Source organism: Scophthalmus maximus, chromosome 11 (genome assembly GCF_022379125.1).
Source record: "Scophthalmus maximus strain ysfricsl-2021 chromosome 11, ASM2237912v1, whole genome shotgun sequence".
Lineage (NCBI taxonomy): Eukaryota > Metazoa > Chordata > Actinopteri > Pleuronectiformes > Scophthalmidae > Scophthalmus > Scophthalmus maximus.
The window spans coordinates 21,615,585-21,636,790 of NC_061525.1; the positions used below are offsets into that span (position 1 = coordinate 21,615,585).

General features: G+C 45.0%; 2 protein-coding genes and 1 non-coding gene across 7 annotated transcripts; 2 read left to right on the forward strand and 1 right to left on the reverse strand.

Annotated features, from left to right (window-relative positions):
* Positions 1-828: 828 nt before the first annotated feature.
* On the reverse strand, positions 829-11,174 carry LOC118298930 (von Willebrand factor A domain-containing protein 5A-like). 4 transcript variants are annotated; one of them, XM_035622131.2, is made up of 20 exons: positions 11,117-11,174; positions 10,534-10,604; positions 9,605-9,807; positions 9,293-9,515; positions 8,575-8,750; positions 8,202-8,316; positions 7,936-8,111; positions 7,763-7,851; positions 7,519-7,663; positions 7,137-7,216; positions 6,939-7,053; positions 6,668-6,826; positions 6,007-6,110; positions 5,147-5,352; positions 4,557-4,604; positions 3,810-3,839; positions 3,532-3,627; positions 2,357-2,526; positions 2,056-2,179; positions 829-1,000 (listed from the first exon to the last, which is right to left on the reverse strand). In XM_035622131.2, the coding sequence occupies exons 2-20, from the start codon at positions 10,574-10,576 to the stop codon at positions 921-923; spliced, it is 2,382 nt and encodes a 793-aa protein (XP_035478024.2). In that variant the 5' UTR covers positions 10,577-10,604; positions 11,117-11,174; the 3' UTR covers positions 829-920. The 4 variants fall into 4 exon arrangements, 3 of the variants coding, with proteins under 3 accessions (XP_035478024.2, XP_035478023.2, XP_035478025.2); XM_035622130.2 differs by having other exon boundaries at positions 3,532-3,717; XM_035622132.2 differs by lacking the exons at positions 3,532-3,627; positions 3,810-3,839.
* A 1,936-nt stretch (positions 11,175-13,110) lies between these two features.
* On the forward strand, positions 13,111-20,517 carry vwa7 (von Willebrand factor A domain containing 7). Of its 2 annotated transcripts, none has more exons than XM_035623963.2 (17): positions 13,111-13,474; positions 14,297-14,596; positions 14,955-15,188; positions 15,313-15,409; positions 15,491-15,625; positions 15,756-15,951; positions 16,054-16,223; positions 17,062-17,174; positions 17,271-17,387; positions 17,802-18,023; positions 18,104-18,236; positions 18,365-18,517; positions 18,608-18,700; positions 18,787-19,088; positions 19,185-19,321; positions 19,480-19,639; positions 19,737-20,517. In XM_035623963.2, the coding sequence occupies exons 2-17, from the start codon at positions 14,348-14,350 to the stop codon at positions 20,289-20,291; spliced, it is 3,066 nt and encodes a 1,021-aa protein (XP_035479856.2). In that variant the 5' UTR covers positions 13,111-13,474; positions 14,297-14,347; the 3' UTR covers positions 20,292-20,517. The 2 variants fall into 2 exon arrangements, with proteins under 2 accessions (XP_035479856.2, XP_035479857.2); XM_035623964.2 differs by having other exon boundaries at positions 14,307-14,596.
* Positions 20,518-20,667: 150 nt separating this feature from the next.
* trnam-cau lies at positions 20,668-20,740 on the forward strand. The gene has a single exon. It is a non-coding gene; the product is annotated as a tRNA-Met (tRNA).
* Positions 20,741-21,206: the final 466 nt, after the last annotated feature.

Genomic DNA, 21,206 nt, shown 5'->3' on the forward strand with positions numbered 1-21,206 from the left:
GAACAATGTATTTTTAAAGAGAGGTGTCCAAGTAAAGTAATCCATGGGTTAAGCCAATCGTGTAGATCCAGGAAGTGTATTGGGGCCAGATACGAGAAGAAAAATTGGAGGAGGAAGTTTTTTGTTTTTTTTCTCTTTGCATTTTTGAGAATTAAGTCAAACTAAATCATAGGGAGGTTAATTTTTTTGTGTATTGTCAGGATAACGTTGAAATATTGAGAATAAAGTTTACCCCACTGATCCATCAAATCCAGTTACAGGTTTCCAACTACATGTCATTTTGTGGAGGTGGTCATATTATTCACTGACGTTAGAAGATTGATATATAGTATTCCTCTTTAGTCTCTATACATTTCAAGTTTACTTTCAATATTTCGACTTTATACTTGATAGACAAAATTTTAAATAATAATTCTCTTGAGTTATTTTGATTTTTATTATGACATTTTAACTTTTTTTTCGACATTTCCATTTTTTTGTAAATATACAAAATTTAAAAAAAAAATCTTCTGAATAAGTTTGATTTTATTCTCGACACTTTATTCCCAAGATGCAAAATGGAAAAAAAAAATTCTTCCTCTTCTCATTTTTTTCCCCTAACGCCTGGCCCGAAAAAACTCTTCTGTAGTTACCTCTCCCTATATTATTATAATGGTGATGTCACTGGCATGTTACAATACAGTATTTATATGAACCATTCTTTTTTTTCAAAGAGATGTCACTCTGGCTAAAAGTTGGGTTAGTTTTTGGATAATAAAAAAAAAACAAAACGAAATAGGTGTGAATGCACCAAATAAACAGGACAAAAGGAAACACAAAATAAAAACATAATATTTCAATAAAATTTTATTGTTGCAAAGTTGACAGTGTTGAGCAAATGTGCCTTTGTGGACAAGTACTGATGAAGAGAAATGAAAACCTCAGAGCCCCAGGACGTCTTTCTGCACACTGCAACCCAACAGTGTGTTTCCAGCTTCCACGCACTCTGCCATACATGGTGCTGGGAAAAAAAGAGAAGAAGATCATCAGAAGACTGAATGTGGGCTGATGTTAAAGTCCCCCTGCACTAAAAAAAAGTGTTTTTCTTCTGATTCGGTCCTCTAACATGTCTGACATTGACTATAGGGTCATTTATTTGAGCACATCACTATAGACGTGTTTTCACATCCCTCTCCTGGAGGAGGGGATTTCTGTGTTTCACTCATCTGCAATTTGAAATTCAAACGAATCCTGGGCAAAGCTAGATTTGGTACGTCACTAATACAGGAAACATACAATCGCTGTCGAATATGCAAATGTGAGGCAAAGAAACCAGAAACTTCCAGTGCAGCAGAGGCAGTTAGCATCCACGAGGGGACGGGAGGTGCGTCAGCAGACAGTTAACGTAAGCATTAGCAGTTAGCATCCACGAGAGGCCGGCAGGTGCGTCAGCAGACAGTTAGCGTTAGCATTAGCAGTTAGCATCCACGAGAGGCCGGCAGGTGCGTCAGCAGACAGTTAGCGTTAGCATTAGCAGTTAGTATCCACGAGAGGCCGGCAGGTGCGTCAGCAGACCGTTAGCGTTAGCAGTTAGCATCCAGGAGAGGACGGCAGGTGCGTCAGCAGACAGTTAGCGTTAGCATTAGCAGTTAGCATCCAGGACAGGCCGGCAGGTGCGTCAGCAGACAGTTAACGTTAGCATTAGCAGTTTGTGAAAGTGTTATGGCTGAAATTCGCCAATGTTGCCGCTAAGCCATCTTGTCGCGCACATTCTTCCACCTAGCGACCTAGCGCAAGCAGCTGTGGTGGGCGGGGCCTGTGTTATTTGCATATCATGAATATTCATAGTCTTAGAATTGTGGATTGAACTGTGGATGGAGTGGATGGTTTCCAGCCCCATTTCAGAGCGGTTTTAAAACTTTTTGGGGGTAAACAATGTTAAACAAAATATAAGACATGGCAGATTATTTTCATGAACTGTAAAACTTGGCTGGAGGGGTTCTTTAAGTGTCACACACTGTTAAAAAAACAGCGGTTCAGGGCCTGTTATTATGTTATTATGACTATTATTATTACCGTTCTGAGCGCGGAGCCAGGACACAGCCTTCATAGCCAGAAGCTCCCACTCTTCCTTCGCATCCACCTTGACACCATGGAGCCAGATCAGAGCCAGAATGGTGGCCCACAATTCCCGGTTCGCCTAATTCAGCAAATCAAAGAGAACAAAAGCACATAAAAGTATCTCTGGGTAGAATGCGGCCATACTTCATAATGTGATAACTTGATGAAGAGACTCGGATATGTAAACTTTATAGCTGGGTGGTCACTGCAAGTCCCATGATTAATTTGTGTTATTATTTTTCAAACAATAACCCACCGACGGAGGCTTTGTTTTCTCCGTCTCCTCGCTGGTCTTCCCCAGCGAGGCAGCCAGAGCCGGATCAGGCAGCCAGCAGCCGGACGCCTTCTGGAGGGAGACCAGCTGCAGCAGAGGGTCTCTGCAAAACTGCTGGGGTGTGGCATGTTCTTCTTCATCACAAGCTAAGTCTGAATTTGAAAAAATAAAAATAATATGCAACAGTAATTATATAAAATAATACTTTACCATCAAAACTTCCAGTCCATTAGGGAAATAAATTGAGTCAAAACAAAGTAATTGCTGTCATACTCGGTAGGAAATCTATAACCAGTTGGAAAATATTTATCTCTGCTTTCATACAAATGCTTTGGATTTCATATGGCTGAATCCTCCCTGTTTAAAAATGACAAAATCATGTTTATGTTTGAATGTTTTAAATAATTTAAGATAAAAAAACAACAAAACATTCTGCTTATATCCCCAGCGGCGCTATATGTTTTTTACAATACTGACTCCACTCTCTAATGTGCTGAGGAATTACATTATATATTTTCCCAGGCATAACAATGTCCGGTGTTCCTGTAAGAGAGACGCCTCTTTGTGGCAAAGCAGTCCATCATCACATAAACATTAAAAACTAAAACTATGGGCAGAAGTACCGGAAGCTGAATTTTAATAATTGAATTGAAAACCTGAATCTGAATAATAACATGTTTAACTTATCAGTTTGGGAACTGAATTCCAATTAACTTGAAATTGGCTATTATGAAATGGAATTCATTTGCATTGAAACTGTATTTGTTTTTTATTTGTAGACAGTGGATCTGTTTACGTCCATGTGCATCTTTGTGAGATCATAACCTCCTTTGGGTTTTTCTTTAGCAAAGATCCAGGTTACAGATGAAATTATTCAAGTCGAACAACACAAATTCAAATGATGCGATTCAAATCCATTTTTAATGCGGGCGTTTGAGTCGAGCCACTCAAATTTTGATGTAAAATGATTCCGATGCAGCTTCTACTGACACCTTACCGCCCTCATCACAAAAGACCTGTAAAAAGAAATCACTCAAGGCCGCGATAGGGGTACGAGTCTGGTGTGGCAACTGCTGAGGCACAGAGCAAATGGTACACAGGAAGTTCAGAGCAAAACCAAAACAATCTACGATCTGCTGATGCGTTGGTCTGCTCACCAAAAAAATCCGGAGACGCTCCATGTCTCTGTACTCCTTTTGGTTTTCTCCGGGTGATGATCTTCTGCTTCAGACCACACAATGTTTTATTCCGAGCTACCAGAGAGCAGAGCAGAGACGTCTCAGAAAAAAACAATCCACTGGTCCCCGGTCGAGCTCGTGAATGTGGGACACGTCTGGGAGAGTCTGAACACGACATGCACCACACTTGCAGAATCTGTCAACTTGTGGAAAAAAACTGGCGTTGAACAATGTGCGTCATGTGGCTTTCTACTCACACATCATGGGTTGCATGTCAGGGATCAGACCTATCGAAACACAAAACCAAAACCTAGAATTACCACCTCTGGGTTGTGTGGCTCCACCAGCCAGTCACACTTTACATCCATGTCCGTCCAGAACCATTTCACATGAAGACTTAAATATATGAAATGTATTTACTCTGTTCTCTCTCAGGATTGTGCTTTTTCTTTTACACATCATTTTACTCATTTCTATTCTGATTACTTTTCTTTTTTTCTTCTTTTTTTTTGGGGGGGGGGTATTTTGAATTTTAGCCTTTTAAAAAAAGATTATTCTGCCTCTAGTGTTTCCTAATAGCGAACTGGTGTTTCCTCCGTCCCTTTTCCTGAGTAGATATTTTATTTCTTAGTGCTCCATCAAGCCCACGCTTTTTGTAAAAAAAAAAAAAAAAGTATATAAATAAAGTCTCACTGATTGATTGATAAAGATATAAAGTGTATTATAGTATGAATTCTTGAGTTATGCCCAGAAATGTGTGTTGTGACTTAAAATCGACCGTTGACCACCAAAACCTCGTCATCTAAAGTAAACCTTTGTAGCTGGTGTGAAGAAGAAGAAGCTCCCTCTCCGCCTTCCTGAGATATCTCGCCATGAGACGAAAATAAAAAACATGATGCCTCCGGACACGGCTGTTGCCATCCCAGAGGCACAAAGAGAAAAAGAAATGAGCTGATGACTTTACCGCCTTTATGGAAACGCACGTGCGTGTGTGGTATACTCACCCATTGGCCTGAACTGACGTCTCTTGCCACAAATGGCGTTACGCAAGTCTACAGGAAATAAAGCAAAAGAGGTTTGAGGTTAAGTCACTGGTGAACAACATTAGAATTGGAAAACCAAAAATATTGAGTTAGCTCCTGGTTCCTGAGCTTATTGATATGACCCGCAACGAGCAGCTGGAAAAACTATGCATGTTCTTCAAACCTCTGAGCAACTCCTTTCTACAAATTAAATGCAGAACTAGGCCCGTCGCAATGACTACTTATTGCTGCACGACATATTGTCCCAGAAATTATCGCGATAAACCAAATTACCCTCATTCTAAGACCATTTTTTAACACTGAATCGTGTGAGCTTACAGTATATTGGTCCCACCCTAAATGTTATCCAAAGTTTACACTTGTGTTTAGGCAGCAGGACTTTGCTGGACTGTTGTTGACATTCACTCTTATGTCATGGAGGCCATGCCTCAGAGGGTTGAGAGCTGCCATGGCGGCAATGTCTCGGCTCATCAGTGTAGCTGTCTTGGTCGCTTTAGAGTGATGCTGTATTATTATTATTTGAATTTCCTATTGGAAAAAAAGCCACCCACCGGGCGTTGGGACGTCTCTGCGCACCAGCGGCCCTCTGACCGGCTCGCCGCTGCCTTTGTTCACGGCGACGAAGGCCGTGAAGGAGCTGCTCACTCCCGACTGCACACTGAGCTCCACCACCTTCTCCTTCACTCCTCCACCTTGCTGCCCCTCCGTCTCCAGGCTGCGTATCCGGGTGCGAGCGGCCAGCCTGTGGACCGTTGACCTGCAGACGGGATGGAGGAGTTAACGCGGGTGGGGCCAAAAAATCCTATGGGGTCTGTCAGTATCATCGTGGTTTACATATATTAGACTTATGTCCTTGCGGCCACATTTTTAAACTTGTAACTTCGAGGTGACAGTGTGAACTAACGAGCCACACAGTCAAATAATTAGAGCTTTACAACTTGTCGATTTTAGACTGTTGAAATGTGTTGAATTTGTAGAGAAATTACAGCCATGCCAATGATTTTCATTTATTAAAGATCCAACAGACGACTTTCGTGCCCCCCCTAGTGGTTCCAGGTGGTATTATTGTTTGGTCACCGCAGATAATTATCCATAGAGCTGCTGAGGAAGTTGTCAACACCACTTTGGAGATAACGGAGGAGAAGAAAGAAGTATTTACACTGAAGTTTCTACTTCCTTTCCTGGCTCCTGAATTTGCACCAAAAAATGGTGACCTATCAAGGCCTATCAGTATGAGTGTGGATGGTGTCATGAACACTGTGCAATCAGTTTTACCATCATAATGACAAGCTAAAGTCAAAAAGTTCCTCTTTAAATAGTAAAATGATTTTTTTACTTTATTTTATCTAAATATTCAAAAATGTGTACATACAAGAGTGCTGTCTGTGTGACTTAAAAAAACAGTTTTTACCCAGAGTCCTCTGCAGGTTTCAGACTGAAGCGGAGCTGGTTCTGCGAGGGATGAGCCGCCAGGCTGTACTTCACTGTCACGCAGCCCTCCGCTGCCTCCGAGCTCTGAGGAAACAACCACAGTGTCAGAAACCACGTTGGTGACTGTGTCAAATTGTGTGGGTTGACACGGCACTCTCACTGATGCACATCAAATCATTATACTGACATAGATGTAGGCCGAAACAATTCAGAGCAGAGAGGTTTTTCACTGCCAGTTAAAGCCCCAGTGGGTAATTTTTTGTACTTTTCTGGAAGCATCTGGTGGTAAAGTTGCAAACCGCCACCAACTGAGCAACAGACAGGGGACACTTTTTGCTGGCGCACCGCTGATTCAATTACTGTGTCCGGCAGCGCTAAAAAATGACGTGAATGTGACGTATTCTGGACCGTTTTGTGCAACAACCGTATTCAACACGAAGTAGCAAACATGGCGACACACACGGGAGGTCGGGTCCACCTCATGTAACTATATTTAACTCATTCAGAGTTGACGAAAAAACATTGTTTCTTTGTCGCAGGTGATTGTACATATATGAACACATTGTTAGGGACAATTTACTCAATTTCTGTGAATGAGTTCTTCTAAATATTACACACTGTGGCTTTAATGCTGCTCCTACCTCTCCGCTGAGCTGGGCGTAAATCAGTGACCTCTGACCCTGGAAAAGTGCTGTGATTGGCGGAGAGAGCACGGTGACGGACACGCCCTCTGGCAGATCCCATGTGATGGAGATGTCCACCACCGTTGGCTGCAGAGCAAATCGCAGCGACTGCATCACCTGGTGGAAAAGAAATTGAAAAATCCAGTTCCCAACAGTTGGGGCAGGCACCGAGCTTTCACTTCCTGGAACCATGAGATATGTTCAAAATAGCACATCTAGTTTTTCTTACTTTAGGCTGCATCCTGTCCGTCCCTGTGATGAACTGAGCGTGACCTCCTCCTTCCTTGGCCAACCCATTGATGAGAGCAGAGCTGGCTCCTTCTCCGATCCCAAAAGAGAAACACCTACGAGATACAGTAGTTCATGCAGACTATACAATATGAGACGTGCACCTTGAGGTTGTGTGTGTTGTTCGCTTTCTTTTCACCTGTGGGAGCCTGAATTCTTCCTCACCAGGCTCATCACCTCTTTGGTGTTGGCCACCTGTCCGTCAGTGAAGACAAAGAGCTGGGGGGGGAAGAGTTCACACAAGTAAGCACTCCCAGTGACAGGGTGCATAGTTCTGTGTTTGGAGGCGACACAACTGGTTTTTACGACGGAGCATAAAGAACAAGGTGTGATGGCATGAAAGTATGAACGTAAAACAAACAACAAGCAATCCTGTCGATTCAGTTTTTTTGTTCGTGCCAGTTAAATAAAGGCAAGTCAAAAGATAAGTGTATGACACACACGTTAAACACAGTCAACTTAATACACCCTGTGTGTGTGTGTGTGTGTGTGTGTGTGCGCACGTGCATGTGTGTTATTACTTGTCGCGGCTGACTGGGAATGCAGGGCTGGCTGAGAATATGTTTGAGGGGCTGAAGGATCTCTGTTCCTCCCAGGTCAGCATCCATCGCCTCGACTCTCCTCAGGGCCTCTTCCAGGGTCTTCTCGCTGTACTCCACGCTCTGACTGTCATCGCACAAACGCGTGAACACACATGAACGAGCACGAACGACAGAGGCAGGAAGGCATCTGTTGGACTGAGTTACAATGGAAGGAGTGACTCACGGGAAGACGTGCTCGTAGGCGGACCCGAAGCTGTAGATGTTGAAGTGGCAGCCCATCGGTAAGCTCTTCAACAGGAGCAGCAGAGTGTCCTGGAGGGAAGGAGAGAGGAGCTGGTGAAGGGGAACTGTCTGAGACAAACACTGAGAATGAGTTCACGACAGAATCAACAATACCCTGGCGCTGCTAATGCGAGTCTGATGGCGCTTGCTGTTTGTCATAGGTGAGCCCATACTCCCCGACCGATCCATCAGGAGCACAAACTCTCCACGTGAGGCGACTGACGACATCACCGACTCGGGGAACTCGGGGTACAGGCTCAGCATCACCGCTGGATCTGCCATCAGAGTCCCTGGAGACACAAAAGTGATTCACTCAACACGCGTCAACTCAGTCGGAAGGATACCGACCTGACGTACCAACGTCACTCGTTCACACTCACCAGGTTTGGCAGAGGCCTGTCCCGCCTCCGCCACCGCAGTGGGCCGGTGGGCATCTTTGTAATGAATCAGCAGTTCGACGTCTCGGTCGAACCTGTGTCCTGCAGCCAACTTGACCTGCAGGCGAGAAGAAACACACTTATACAAACATCTCCCTCCAGGACCCTGAGGCGTCCACGTCAGGTTGCAGTCGGCCCCTCTTCTCCTTTTACACGTTGCAGTGCTTTCACCTTAACACTGACACAAACATACTCGTATGTGAACTTGGCAATAAACCACGATTCTGATTCTGATATCCACACAGTTATGTGTTTTTGTTCTCGGCACTGCGGGACAACCGAGACCCGGCTGCCCGACACGTAGCGGTCCACCCACCGAGGCCTGGGTCCGCTCCGTGTCGAGGTACTGGAGAGGCTCCAGGGAGCAGCTGGACTCCACTTTAGTGACGGGGCGAGGAGAGGACACTCGGGCAGAGAACGACAGACTGTAGGGAACCAGAGAGGCAGGAACAGAGGTCACCTGGACGCCGGCACCTTCACCACCTTCACTTCCTGTGACCAAGTCAAAAAAATTTGAAATGATTATATGACATTTAAGTAATGGATACAAGTCAAACTAAAACAAGAGGCGTCTGCAGCCATGCAAGTGGCTTGACTCAAGTATGGATATTGAGCTCAGTAGCATGATTAACATGTAAGTGTGCCGTGCTGACGTCTGCTGGTCTTTGGTCCCAAACCAAAGCGTTGGGCAAATGTCGCCCAATGTGCTTAAGGAAAATGATGGGGAATAGACGTCAGTCTTCATCCTCCAGACAGCATAGATATCTGTATCAATCTACGGATTAAAATCCATCCAAATGGAATGCTTCACAGACGGCAAACCACCTGACTGACTGACACGTCTCTTGTGATGTTTGAATGAGAACTCTGAAAGGCCAACGACACACATCCTCTCTCGAACCAATAAAGCTAACAGACTGTTAATGATCTGCGGCCACGTGGCATGTGAGTGTTGCAATAAATTCCTCTGTATTGTACAGTATACACAGGTGTGAGGTGCTGAGGTTACAGAGCTGCCTGCCTGGGTTTCCTACCCCGAGGTCGGTAGCGAGGGTTGAGCACGGCAGGCAGACAAAACCTCAGGCCGTCGTCGGCCTGCACGGCCAGCTCAGTGACGTACTCCAGCCTGATGGAGGCGCTCTCTCCCGGGGGCAGGCTGCCCACGCTCAGAGTGAATATGTCCGGACTCTGCTCGCTCTCCTCCAACAGGAAGGCCTGCTGACCGGAGCTCAGCGCGTCGTCATACTCCTCGCGAGCCTGGGAATGCATACGACACAATGTGACGCGACTGATTTTTCTCTTTTAAGAACAATTACAGTGAGTGAAACTTCGGCTTTCCTGCTCACCTCCTGTTTCTCCTTCACCTCGGCTACAATCTGCGTCTGACCGATCGTGGCACTGAAGTGACAGACGGCGGCGTCTCCGGGCAGAGGGAAGACGAACACGGCCTCTATGGGTTTGTCCTCCTTGTTCTCGTAGAGCAGAGTGGAGACCACCGTGGCCACGTGGTCCCTCACCTCCAGCTCCACCTCGATGCTCTTCAGAGGAACTGATTGGGAAACGAAAGGAAAACTCAATGGACTCATAAAACAGTATGTCCTCCTAAAGCATAAATGTACATATTGTGCATTCAATTTTCAATATGTTGTGAAAAGCCCTTCCCTGTCACCCTAAAGCCCCCGAAACACACAGTTGCATGGACAAACATCACCACATACCAACCCAATATATATAATTTTTGTACATCAACACCAAGGCCATAATTGAGCAATATAAAAAAAAAAGACCAGCGAAATCAATCAATCCCTTGGAGCTGTTATATCAAAATTCAAAAAAAAGATCAGCGAAATCAATAAATCCCTTGGAGCTGTTATATCAAAATTCAAAAAAAAGATCAGCGAAATCAATAAATCCCTTGGAGCTGTTATATCAAAATTCAAAGACCCAAAGGGGAAATTAGCAAACTCTTCACATTTCAGAGGAGAGTTTGTTTACTAGATAAATTATGTACAACGTTTTCTTTTAAAATCGTTATGGATCTTACACACTTTTCTAATCATTTCACGGAGAATGACGCTAGTGTTGCTCAAATATTATTCACACTGGTTTTTGGTTACAGCAGGCTACTGGTTGAACATTCAAGACATTCAGTGTAATCGTGAGCCGATGTGGATACGGAGGAGACTTATCAAAATCAGCACATTATAAAAAATTACTAAAAATGAATAAAAACATAAAAAGTTCTAACACAATGTAGAGATGTGACGTGTCGTACCTGGCTCTTGTTTGGCAGTGACGAGGCCACAGACGTTCACCATCGTGTCAGGTAACAAAGTCAAGATGTTGCTGGAAAAATAAAAAAGACAATTCGAGCGTCAGTTCTGTATATTTGTCGTAAATTCCTTTAAAAAACAAATGAGACGAGAATATTTATCTGCATATGATGAGGGTTTTTTTTTTGGCGTCTGACATCCTGGCAGGTGAAATGAATCGTTCTGTTGCCTGTATATGAGTCATGGTATTAATTGATAATACATTTTTATTTCTGTTGCAGTCGTTGGCTTTCTCTTTCTCTGTCCTTATAAAGCTGAGTTGAACCTGTTTTTTTTTAAAGAACAACTTCACTTAAATACCCAACAACCTGTAATAGTATTGACATCTGTGTTGCATTTGTAGACAGATTAGATGAGTGTGAATGGAGAGTTCACCTAATGGATAGTACACATGTAATAATACATCAGACAGTAGGTTTAACTAACTGTATAGTTCCACAACAGCCGTGCCGTGAGGCTTTACAGTCAGTAAAAGATTATTATTTTAACGTGTAATTTCAGTCACAACAGGCACCAGGTGCCTACCTTTGCGGAAGAAAGTCGTTGCCCTGCGCAAGAGGTGTCAGCAGTGGGATGACAAACACGGAAGACTTGTACCTGGAGTAAAGGCGTGTCAAAGCCAGGACACGCCCCCTGAGCGCCTGAGTGGCAGGTGGAGTTTTCCTCTGACACTCACACATCAGTAACAATGATCAAATAGTCAAACAGCAAAGCAATCTATAGTAAGATTATTAAAATTTTTAAAAGTAATTTAAAAATATGTCCCATTGAATGAGAAAGTTAAAAAAAAGAGGAAATTATACATAGCAAATAAATCAAATAAAGAATTATCTATTTAAGTCACCTTTTATAAGATAGTCAATGCCTTATCGATACTACATATTAATCTCTTGTTGTGTGGTTTATTTATTTCCTTATTTTTGCCAGTTTCGTCCATTTCGGCGTGTCTGATCCTTATTACGTGAATGAATAACAAGTTATTTCACAATAAAAGTCTGGAGGCTGCTGTGTGTAGTTCAGCATTTAGATTGCGCGCAAATGTAAACACGCAAATATATCCTGAATATTAAAACTTTTGGGAATTTTGGCAGCTTGTGAGTTCATAAAGAGAGAGAATCCGCAGACACAAAATGAGGCACTGGGGTTTTTCCGGAGACATTCCAGTGGCAGGACACTGAGTTCATACGTTAGTAATTTTAAAGTTTAAATAAAAACCTGTTCAACAAAGGTGATGGTTACAAAAATTGCACAAAAACAACACTGCTTCATGTTATGTGGGAGGAGGGGTTATGAATGGTGCTTCATATAATGGGTGACACATTTCTTTCTGTACCTACACACAAACTGTACAATATATATATATATATATATATATATAAAACAAAAAGTTGTATATATGCACTGTATATTTATTTATTTTACTTATTTAGGTCCTCTCCTTATGAGCTTTCAAAATGGGAATGTATGCTTTTAGTAAAAAAAAATAAAAAAATAAAAAAAATCTAATTGATAGAAATTGTCATAAAGAAATTGTCATAAATCCTCTTTACACTGTCTCTTTTTGCCAGTTTGTTTGTTTCTTTGGTTTGTTTGTCAGGAGGATTACGCCAAAAAATTATAATACCCTATAATATATTAAAAAAATCGAGCATATTTAGGAGACTGATTTCTATGAGTCTGTGCCAATTGGTGCGGCTTAATAGAATTTAAGGGGATCGTTGGGCCCACATTCTACTGAGTACCATTCTGATTTATTGATGCGAAGTTCAGCTATAGCTCAGCAAAGAGCAGCTATAGCATCATGTAACGTGATGAACTGCAACCTGCTTGAATTGGCCTGTGAAAAGGAAAATCAGTTTCACAATCTATGAGAACATGCTCCATTCTTCCAGTAAATTGGTTGGTGTAGTGAAATTGTTTCCACCTGCAACTAGGCCAATGGCATTAAATCAATTGCACAAGTAAAATGTTTTCTGACTTGTTAGGTGTGTGTGTGGGCTCTTCACACATCTACTTTCACTTTCTGAAAGAGAGTGGGTTTACCAAGGTGTTTGCCTGAGACATAAACTACACCAACAAAACGTCCTTCTTCCGTCTTACTTACTGAAACTAGATCATCTCCTGAGAAACAGCTGAAAACCCCCTGAAACAAACAGAAGGCCGAGGCCACAAAATACCGCAATCATTCAGTCCGTGTCCTCTGACCACATTCAGTGCCACAGAGTTCGACACCGTCCCCGGCGTTGGCTGGCAACTGATGGCCTTCTTTGCATTGCCATGGGAAACATGGGTTACTAGGTATAGTGAGGAAGGGGTTGTTGTGTTTTTTTAGTGTCATTAGAAAAGCAAGAGTTATGGTGAGAGAGAGAGAGAGAGAGAGAGAGAGAGAGAGAGAGAGAGAGAGAGGGGGCAAGGGGGTTGGGGTTGCACTGAGTTAAAACACCCTGGCTTGTAATATATGCGGCCCCTTTTGTGGCAAATCAATGCACCGTGCAATAATGGGGGGTAAGGAGGGGCGCAAGGCTGTAGGGGAGCTATGACGGGACGTCTTCTGTCTCATGGTGTGTGTGTGTGTCCCCCTCACCAAGAAACACACCCCAAGACTGAGCAGAATCAACCGGACCCTCATCAGACCGAGCAAGTGCTTCTTCGTCTTGGTTTGTGTTATTCTTCTCACTGACGAGGAGCCGGAGACAAGAGCCCAAGGACAGACACTTGTGAACTAAATAATTGTGTCACACACACACACAAGAATGCTGTGAAAGCAGGCACAGGCTCCCTCTGCACACAGCAGGTTGCGGTGATCTACGTGGTTATACGAATGTACTCGTGTGGCGTCTGAGCAAAGACTTAGAGAGAAAGAGTCTGAACAGATGAACTGAGGTGAGAACATTTTGTATTCATGTGTGCCCTTCTACATCTTTAAAGAAATGTGTGTAGTTGTTGCCTTTTAATCATCGAACCGTGATTAAAAACAAACACGCCGTACTTTTCTTAGTCGACGAGGAAGTTAGTTACTGTTGAACCACGTCTTTAACATGCCTCAGTCTCAGAAGTAGTTCAAAGAAGAACCACAGTAAACAATCTGCACAGGTTTGAAATGTTAAAAACTGTCATTAATCATCTGCACACAAGTATCTGAGTCTGCATCCTTCCTGCACAACCAGTGAAAGGGAGGATTCTTCGCGCTCTCGATCCAGGGGACCACACCAGCAATCAATTGAAAGTGATTCGCTGAATGGAGGCTGAGGCAGAGCGGAGGGAGCAGTTCTTTACAGGCCCTGGTGCTTTGTTTCGGCGTCTCACAGCACAGACGATGAGAACAAAAACCAAAGTATTGTATCTGAATAAAGTGGGCAAAGAACAATAGGGGCCTCAGTACAGACGTGGCTGACAAAAATGTGAGAGGAGGAGGGTTTTTTGGGGGGGAGGTAGGGGGCAAAGGGGCTGTTAAGGCGTAGGGGTGATGAGCGGCACAGACTGATCGAATCAGAACAAAACTTCACCGAACAATGGGGGTCAGGTCAATTCATATCCGTCCGTTTGGCAAGAAGAAACTGCTTTTCATTTGTCAAAATCATGAATGAGTAAAGGACTCTGATGGTTTGGCTCAGCTGAATGAGTTTTAATGTTTGAAGAAACAACGTTTCCAACAGCCAAGGCAACAATAGCAGCTTCAAAAAGCTGAAATTATATTTATTTAAGTTCCATGCAGGTATAGGATGTGACAATACTCGGCATTCTCTCCACGACACGATGTCAAAGGGCAGAGGAAGAATCTGGGAAGGGAGCGGGAGGCCAATGCCCCGGTTTATTCTCGCCTACCTCCTCCTCCTCTCGGCTTTGCCGTGCACGGGCTTCCTCCCCAACTTTTGGTCGCGAGTGTTGACGCTTTCCTGGGACTCGCACACGCACCAATACATCACAGAGCAGGCCGTGCTCAACGTCACCCTGGAGACGCTGACGGGCACCGAGAGGCCCCAGGGAAACGCTGCAGAGGAACGGGTGAGCTGATCTTTGCAGTACATCAAGTTTGGTTTACAGAATTCATTAAATCATGTCAGATATTACTGAGAACCACAAGGGTGTTGAGTCAGGAGCAGCTGGACTTGGTTGTAGTTTCTTGAAGACGTTTGACCACTCATCCAAGAGGCTTCTTCAGTTGTGATTCAACACCCTCATGGACAACTATGACCTGGATGAATGAGAATCTCCACAGACGTTACTGAGATCATTACTGAAGTGAGCCAACATCAGTGGCTGATGATACATTGGAGTTATTCCAAACTTTACCATACGCTAAACTACTCATATTGTCCACTACATCTCATTCCAATTATGTTTGAAAACTAATCCCTCACAGGCCAGACTCGGCCGTGGCTTCTGGAGAGCAATGGGCGAGGTGGTGAAGGCCAACGCCGCCATGGACTTTGTGAGCTCCACCAGGTCCGACCCGGTGTACCACTTTGATTCGGAGCGCGTTGACAGCGCCGTGACAATGTTGCGGCAGTTCTGGGCCCAAACTGTGCTCTCCGTACGGGCCAAGGAGTACCAAAGTGCCCGTCACAGCTTGGGCCAGCTCTTCCACTCCCTGCAGGTACCAATCAGCCCCCACAATTAAGACACGGTTTAAGAGATGTTAATTATTAAAAAATATTCTCCTCCAATATGTGCTTGAAGTAAACATGGACGCCTTGTCTTTCAACCGTGTGTTCTACCAGGACTTCTACAGCCACAGTAACTGGGTGGAGATGGGCCAACACTCCATATACCTCCACCTGCTGCAGCCGGAGGAGCCAGCCATCCCTGTGGCCAAAGGTATAAATCAAATCTGTGATTACACTACTGTGCACTTCATCACAAAGTGTGAAAAACTTAATTCGCTCTTTCTGTGCGCAGAGGACACGCCTACCTGTATGGAGTGCTTCAGTCCCACCTGTCGAAACAACCTCCTGCCAAGACTGACAAACTCCCAGCAACACTCCCAGATGCTCACCACTGGCTACTTCAGCACTTTCCCTCCAAAACCTCAGGGTACATATGATTGTATGGTGTCAGCCACCAACGGCTGCTGTCCTTCCAAAATCGCAAAGGAACAAGTCAATTCAAATCAAAAGCATTTCAGCATTGAGTGTTTTAATGGCTTTTAATCTTACTTTTTTAGGTAAATGTAGTCATGGAGGTGTTCTGGACAGTAGCCGCTTCCTGGGGGCTAAAGGGGGCATCAACAAAGACAGCACCTCACCTCTCTTCTCCCCTCACTACTACCTCCATGTGGAAGCTGCCACTTTGGCCACTGAGGCCACTCTGACTGTACTGAGAGACCTCAGAGACACTGTGGGCCACAAAGACTTCCTCCGGTAACTTTCATTTCCAATTCCAATTGTGGGCCCACGTGCTTCCCAAAATATATATTATGTTACAAATTTCCGCTTTTTGTCTTGCCAAACCTCCTTTCACAGGCTCTTCAGCGTGAAGCAGGTCCCCGCCTTGGTCTTTGTCATGGACACCACGGGCAGCATGTTCGAGGAGATCACTGCCGCTCGCCTCCGGGCCCACTCCATCATTCAGAGCCGGGCCAACAGCCCGGGGCAGACTGGCACCTTTCTCCTCGTGCCCTTCCATGACCCAGGTGAGGTCCATGGTCAGAGTCTGGATGACAACAGTATCGTACAGAACCTTTATTCTCTTTAGTAAAACTACCACGGGTAGTTATTGCTGTCACGTGGTTGTAGGTGGATTCAACATGTAGTACTATTATGCATGTACAAAAGGCTATAAAGCAACTGGAACGCCCCTCAGAGTCGGAATTCCGACTCGGGAGGTCGGAAAAAATCCCTACCCTGACTTTCCAGGCTCGGAGATCCTAGTTCTGAGCTATAAAATGGAACTGATCTCAAACAATTTCTGAGCAAACGTTGAATGAAGACCGCGTTCAACTCTTCACATTGGGCTGATCACATAATTTTTTTGCCATGTATAGTACATCATAAAAAAGTGGTTTGAATAGTGAAATGTTCGCTCACTTTCGCCAGCAGTTAGTTAGCTTAGGTGAGCTCACTGGAAAATGCTTGCATGGTCGTATCAAAACCGCAGGGACTTCCTGGGGGTAGCTATGGCTACATTAAATAGTCCAAACCTTTAAACCATGATATGTGCATTTTTTTTGTACAGATTAAACTAATGAAATATAAAATGTAATTCTGCTAGCTTTGCGCTAACAAATGCGGGTGGATTTTTTTGACATTTGCACAGAGCCAGCTAGCGTAATTCCAGGCTTCATGCTAAGAAAACTAGCTAGTGAGTTTCCCAAAACGTTGGACAATTCCTTACGTGTATACCCTTAAATTTTGTCTTGACAATTAAATTAAGCTTCAAAGATTTAACAAGTTCAATTTGATGGTTGACATCGTGGCAGGTGTGTTATTTGTCATCCACCTTACATTTCTGGTGTGTACTGTACTCTCCAGCCGTAGGACCAGTGTACGAGACTGACGACCCAAACCAGTTCATGCAGCACATGGAGAACCTGATGGCGCTGGGAGGAGGAGACGAACCGGAGATGTGCCTCTCGGCCATTCAGGTAATCTCAGACGCTGTTTCTTTTGTAGAACTTAAGGTGAGGGGATCAGTTGTTGTGCTGCTTCAGTAATTTTGTCATTGTGCTGTGTGTTTACAGCTGGCACTCACTCACAGTCCACCGCTGTCTGAGATCTTTGTTTTCACCGATGCTTCGCCTAAAGATGCCCACTTGTTCGATGCGGTGAAGGCCCTCGCACTGGAGAAACAGAGCAAGGTGGGTTTCCATTTTCAAGATTATTTCTCTACAATAAAATACACGTTTTCTTCAGTATTGTACACATGCAGTTAATATTTATGAGTTTCTTTTGAAGATGATTTGCATACAGAAAGACTGTGCTGGTAATCAAATCTGGAGCTCAAAAGTCTCACTTGATGAGTTTAACAGTTCAGATTAACATAATATAAGATGATGTTACAGTACATTCAATCTGGCTAAATTGATTCAAAGAGTAGTAGCCGTTTTGTGTAATTTGCATTTTAGGATGGATTGTTTTTCTGTTATGAAGTGTCTCTATTTATCTTACGTACTGTTTATTGTGGACATAAACTGTCTTTCCAAGAGGATTGGAAATCAGTCAGTCGTATTTCAGCACGACTTCCTCAAGTCCTGATCCGATTTTTCCGACAGGTGACGTTCCTCCTCACTGAAGACCCCAAGTACACGACAGAGGTCAGCGGGAGGAGGAGGAGGAGGAGGAGGAAGAGGAGGATCATGGAACCTTTGTCCCCGGATCGTTTCTCTCTCTACTCGTCCCTCTCCTCCGTGTCAGGAGGGTTGACCATATTCACCACCAACTCTGACATCCACAGGGTCTCTGCCATAGTGGAGGACAACACAGCGGCAGACAAGGTAGGGACATCAACATCTGAGACCTACTGTACGTCATCGATCGATCAGTTTACATTGACCTTTTTCTCCCTCCTCCCCAGGTGACCCTGCTCCATGTGGAGATTTCCCAGGAGCTGATGTCCTCTCATTCCTTCAGAGTCGACAGCTCAGTTAAAAACATCACCCTACATTTCACCGGCGTCCTGACAGAGTGTATCCTCACCAATCCTTCAGGTAAATCTAGTTGTAGTAATATAAATATGCTAATGGTAGCAAAATCAAGGCAACTACTTTCTATATAGTATTTACTAAGAATATTCTACTGCCACTAATTGTTCAGTTTTCTTTCCTCTCCTTGTCAGACCACAGCCAGTCTCTGTTGGGTGGGACCGGCCCTCTGGCGGCGTTGGAGCACTTCGAGGGTCTGTACCGAATCCGCCTGCTGCCTCCTGTGCAGCCGGGCCAGTGGATAGTCCGCGCCAAAAGTGACGGGAACCTCACGTTCAATGTGATCGGTAAATTTAAAAAATGAGCGAATCGACCAACAGGTAATTTCTCACACATCATGTGATTGCGTTTAATATCTTTTTGATCTGCACTACCAGGTGGCAGCAGTGTGGATTTCCTGTATTACTTTGCCACTGTGACCAATGAGACGCACCCAGGTCTGGCCAGAGTGGAGGGCAGTCCGATAGCAGGTGAGAGATTCGGTTTAGTTCAGTTCTTAGAAAGGTGTATTTACCATTTGTTAAAACCTGCTTTGTACCTTGTGTAATTTTCCCAGGTGTCCCCGCCTTCCTGGTGCTGGCCGTCACAGGCCTGGCTCCGGACGAGGAGGCGTCTTTCAGTCACCTGACACTGCTGGGAGCTCAAGGGGAAACCCTCCAGCAAGTGAAGCTGAACTCCTCCTCGTCCTCCTCGTCCTCCTCATCATCTTCATCCCACTCTGTGGACGAGCTGGTGGGACAGGTGGACGCCGTGCCCAGAGTTCCCTTCTGTGTTCGCCTCACGGGCCGAGACGGACGGGGAAACAAGCTGGAGAGGGTTTCCACGGAGATGGTGCAGCCCACTCATGTTCAGATCCAGGTACTGCCCAACTTCACTGTGAGGGTTCCACCATTTTGACTTCTCCTTCAACAACTTTCCATCAACTACGTTTTTCCTATTGTTGCACGTCTGTAGGTGTTTTCTGTCCCCCGCCTCGTACCTGGGCACAGCACAATGGTCGACTTCGACATCCTTAACCACGGCCCGGCCCGACTCTTCAGTCTAAGCATGGACGACGACCGTGGATATCTTCATAGCAGAGGACCTCACAGGTACGGGCCCAATTTTTTTTTTTTTGAAAGAACAGCGTGGGCACTTATCTGTCCTCACTTTGCAGCCACGTACTTTCAAATAAATGTAATGTTATATGATAACATTTCATACCCTCATTCAAATAAATAAAAATAATGTTATGGTTTTTGTCCCCCAGGTTCCACGTTGCAGAACAAGGGTCTTTCCGTGATCAGGTGAACGTCCACACTCCGGCCACGGCACAGGCAGGAGCGACCGTCACGCTCACCCTCACCGTGCGAGCTCTCGACTCCGCAGACTCAAATTACGCCGTTGCCTACTTGACCGTGGTGCCACCGGTGAGGAGCATTAACTGGAAACTAATACGTTATATATACTCCCCTTACTTAAGCTCACACACACTGATCATCACCACTTCCCTCTTTTCTCTTGCAGGATCCTGACACGTCCCCGCCGTCCTGCTCGGCCGTAGGCGGGCGGTCCACCTGTCCGTCCGCTTGCAACGAGTCGAGCTGGAGCGCCTCTCTGGTCGTGTCGGACAGAGGGCGCGCTGGCCTCGCGGCCCTCCAGCTACAGACGGGTGAAGGCACGTTGACTTTATTCCTCAGCCCCCCGACCAGAGAGGAGGGGAGCGTGGGCGAGGGCCAGGAACAGGCTCACAGCGGGGACCAGACGACCAGCGGAGACCACCACCATCACCAACACCAGCACAAGGCCAGATTGGAGAAAGGAGACTCCCCTTTGAATGTGTCCCAGTGGGTCCAGGGCTCGTCACAGCCGCTGTGGGTGAGGTACACGTCCAGCTGCTGCTCCGCCCGGGCAGAGCTGCTGGTGTGGGACACGGCGGGGAACATGAAGCGCTGCCCCCTGACGCCTGGTCAGCAGAGGCAGACGAGAGACAGGAGCACGGAGACCAGCGGAACCGGGCGGATGATACCCACACACGTCCTCTTTTTGCTCTTCGTCCTGCCGTGGTCTCCTTCGCTTTAGCTCCGTTTGAAATGTTTTGCAGGCCAAAAAAAACTAATACACGTGTTGATCACCGGATCGGGAATTCAAAGACGGTATAAAACTTTTTTGGAGGACACAATTTGAAAAACACAAAGTGCACTTTAATGCAAAGAAAAAGGATCTTTCATTGTCGGTGAGCTTCAGTGTTTTAACTGCTGTAAATCTCAAAGAGAGTGCACTGATTAAAATAGTTATTAATGTGAAATATTGCTGTCAATTATGTGATGAAATTAACCATTGAGTGGGCTGACCACCATATGAGCCGTATGACTATGTCTCATGCCGTTATCGAATACACAGAGCAGATTGTACGAGTTCGGATTTACTTTTTTCAATGGTTCAAAGCACTTTTGCAGCCTCGTTGGCGCAGTTGGCAGCGCGTCAGTCTCATAATCTGAAGGTCGTGAGTTCGACCCTCACACGGGGCAGGCTTTTAGGGCAAACCACGAAAACACAGTGAAAAGGAGACACGCTACTCACCGTCCTTGTTGGGAAATTAGTGCTGGGTCATTTCAGAAAGTTTACCGGGGCAGTGAAACTGTGCACACAATGGCCATGATACATTCTAGAGGCTTTGTGAATTGACCCAGCACTAAATAAAGAAAACAGGCGGCTCACGGTTTTAAGACTGAGCACATAACTCATACAAAAGGCAGAAATACGGTTCATTTGGCAGTCAGTCCAGTGAGTGATGAATATGTGTGTGTGGGTGACGGGATGGTATGGATGGTATTGATACTATGGATGGTATGGATGGTATGGGTGGTATGGATGGTATGGATGGTATTGATACTATGGATGGTATGGATGGTACGGGTGGTACGGATGGAACGGGTGGTACAGATGCTATGGATGGTATGGGTGGTATGGATGGTATGGATGGTATGGATGGTA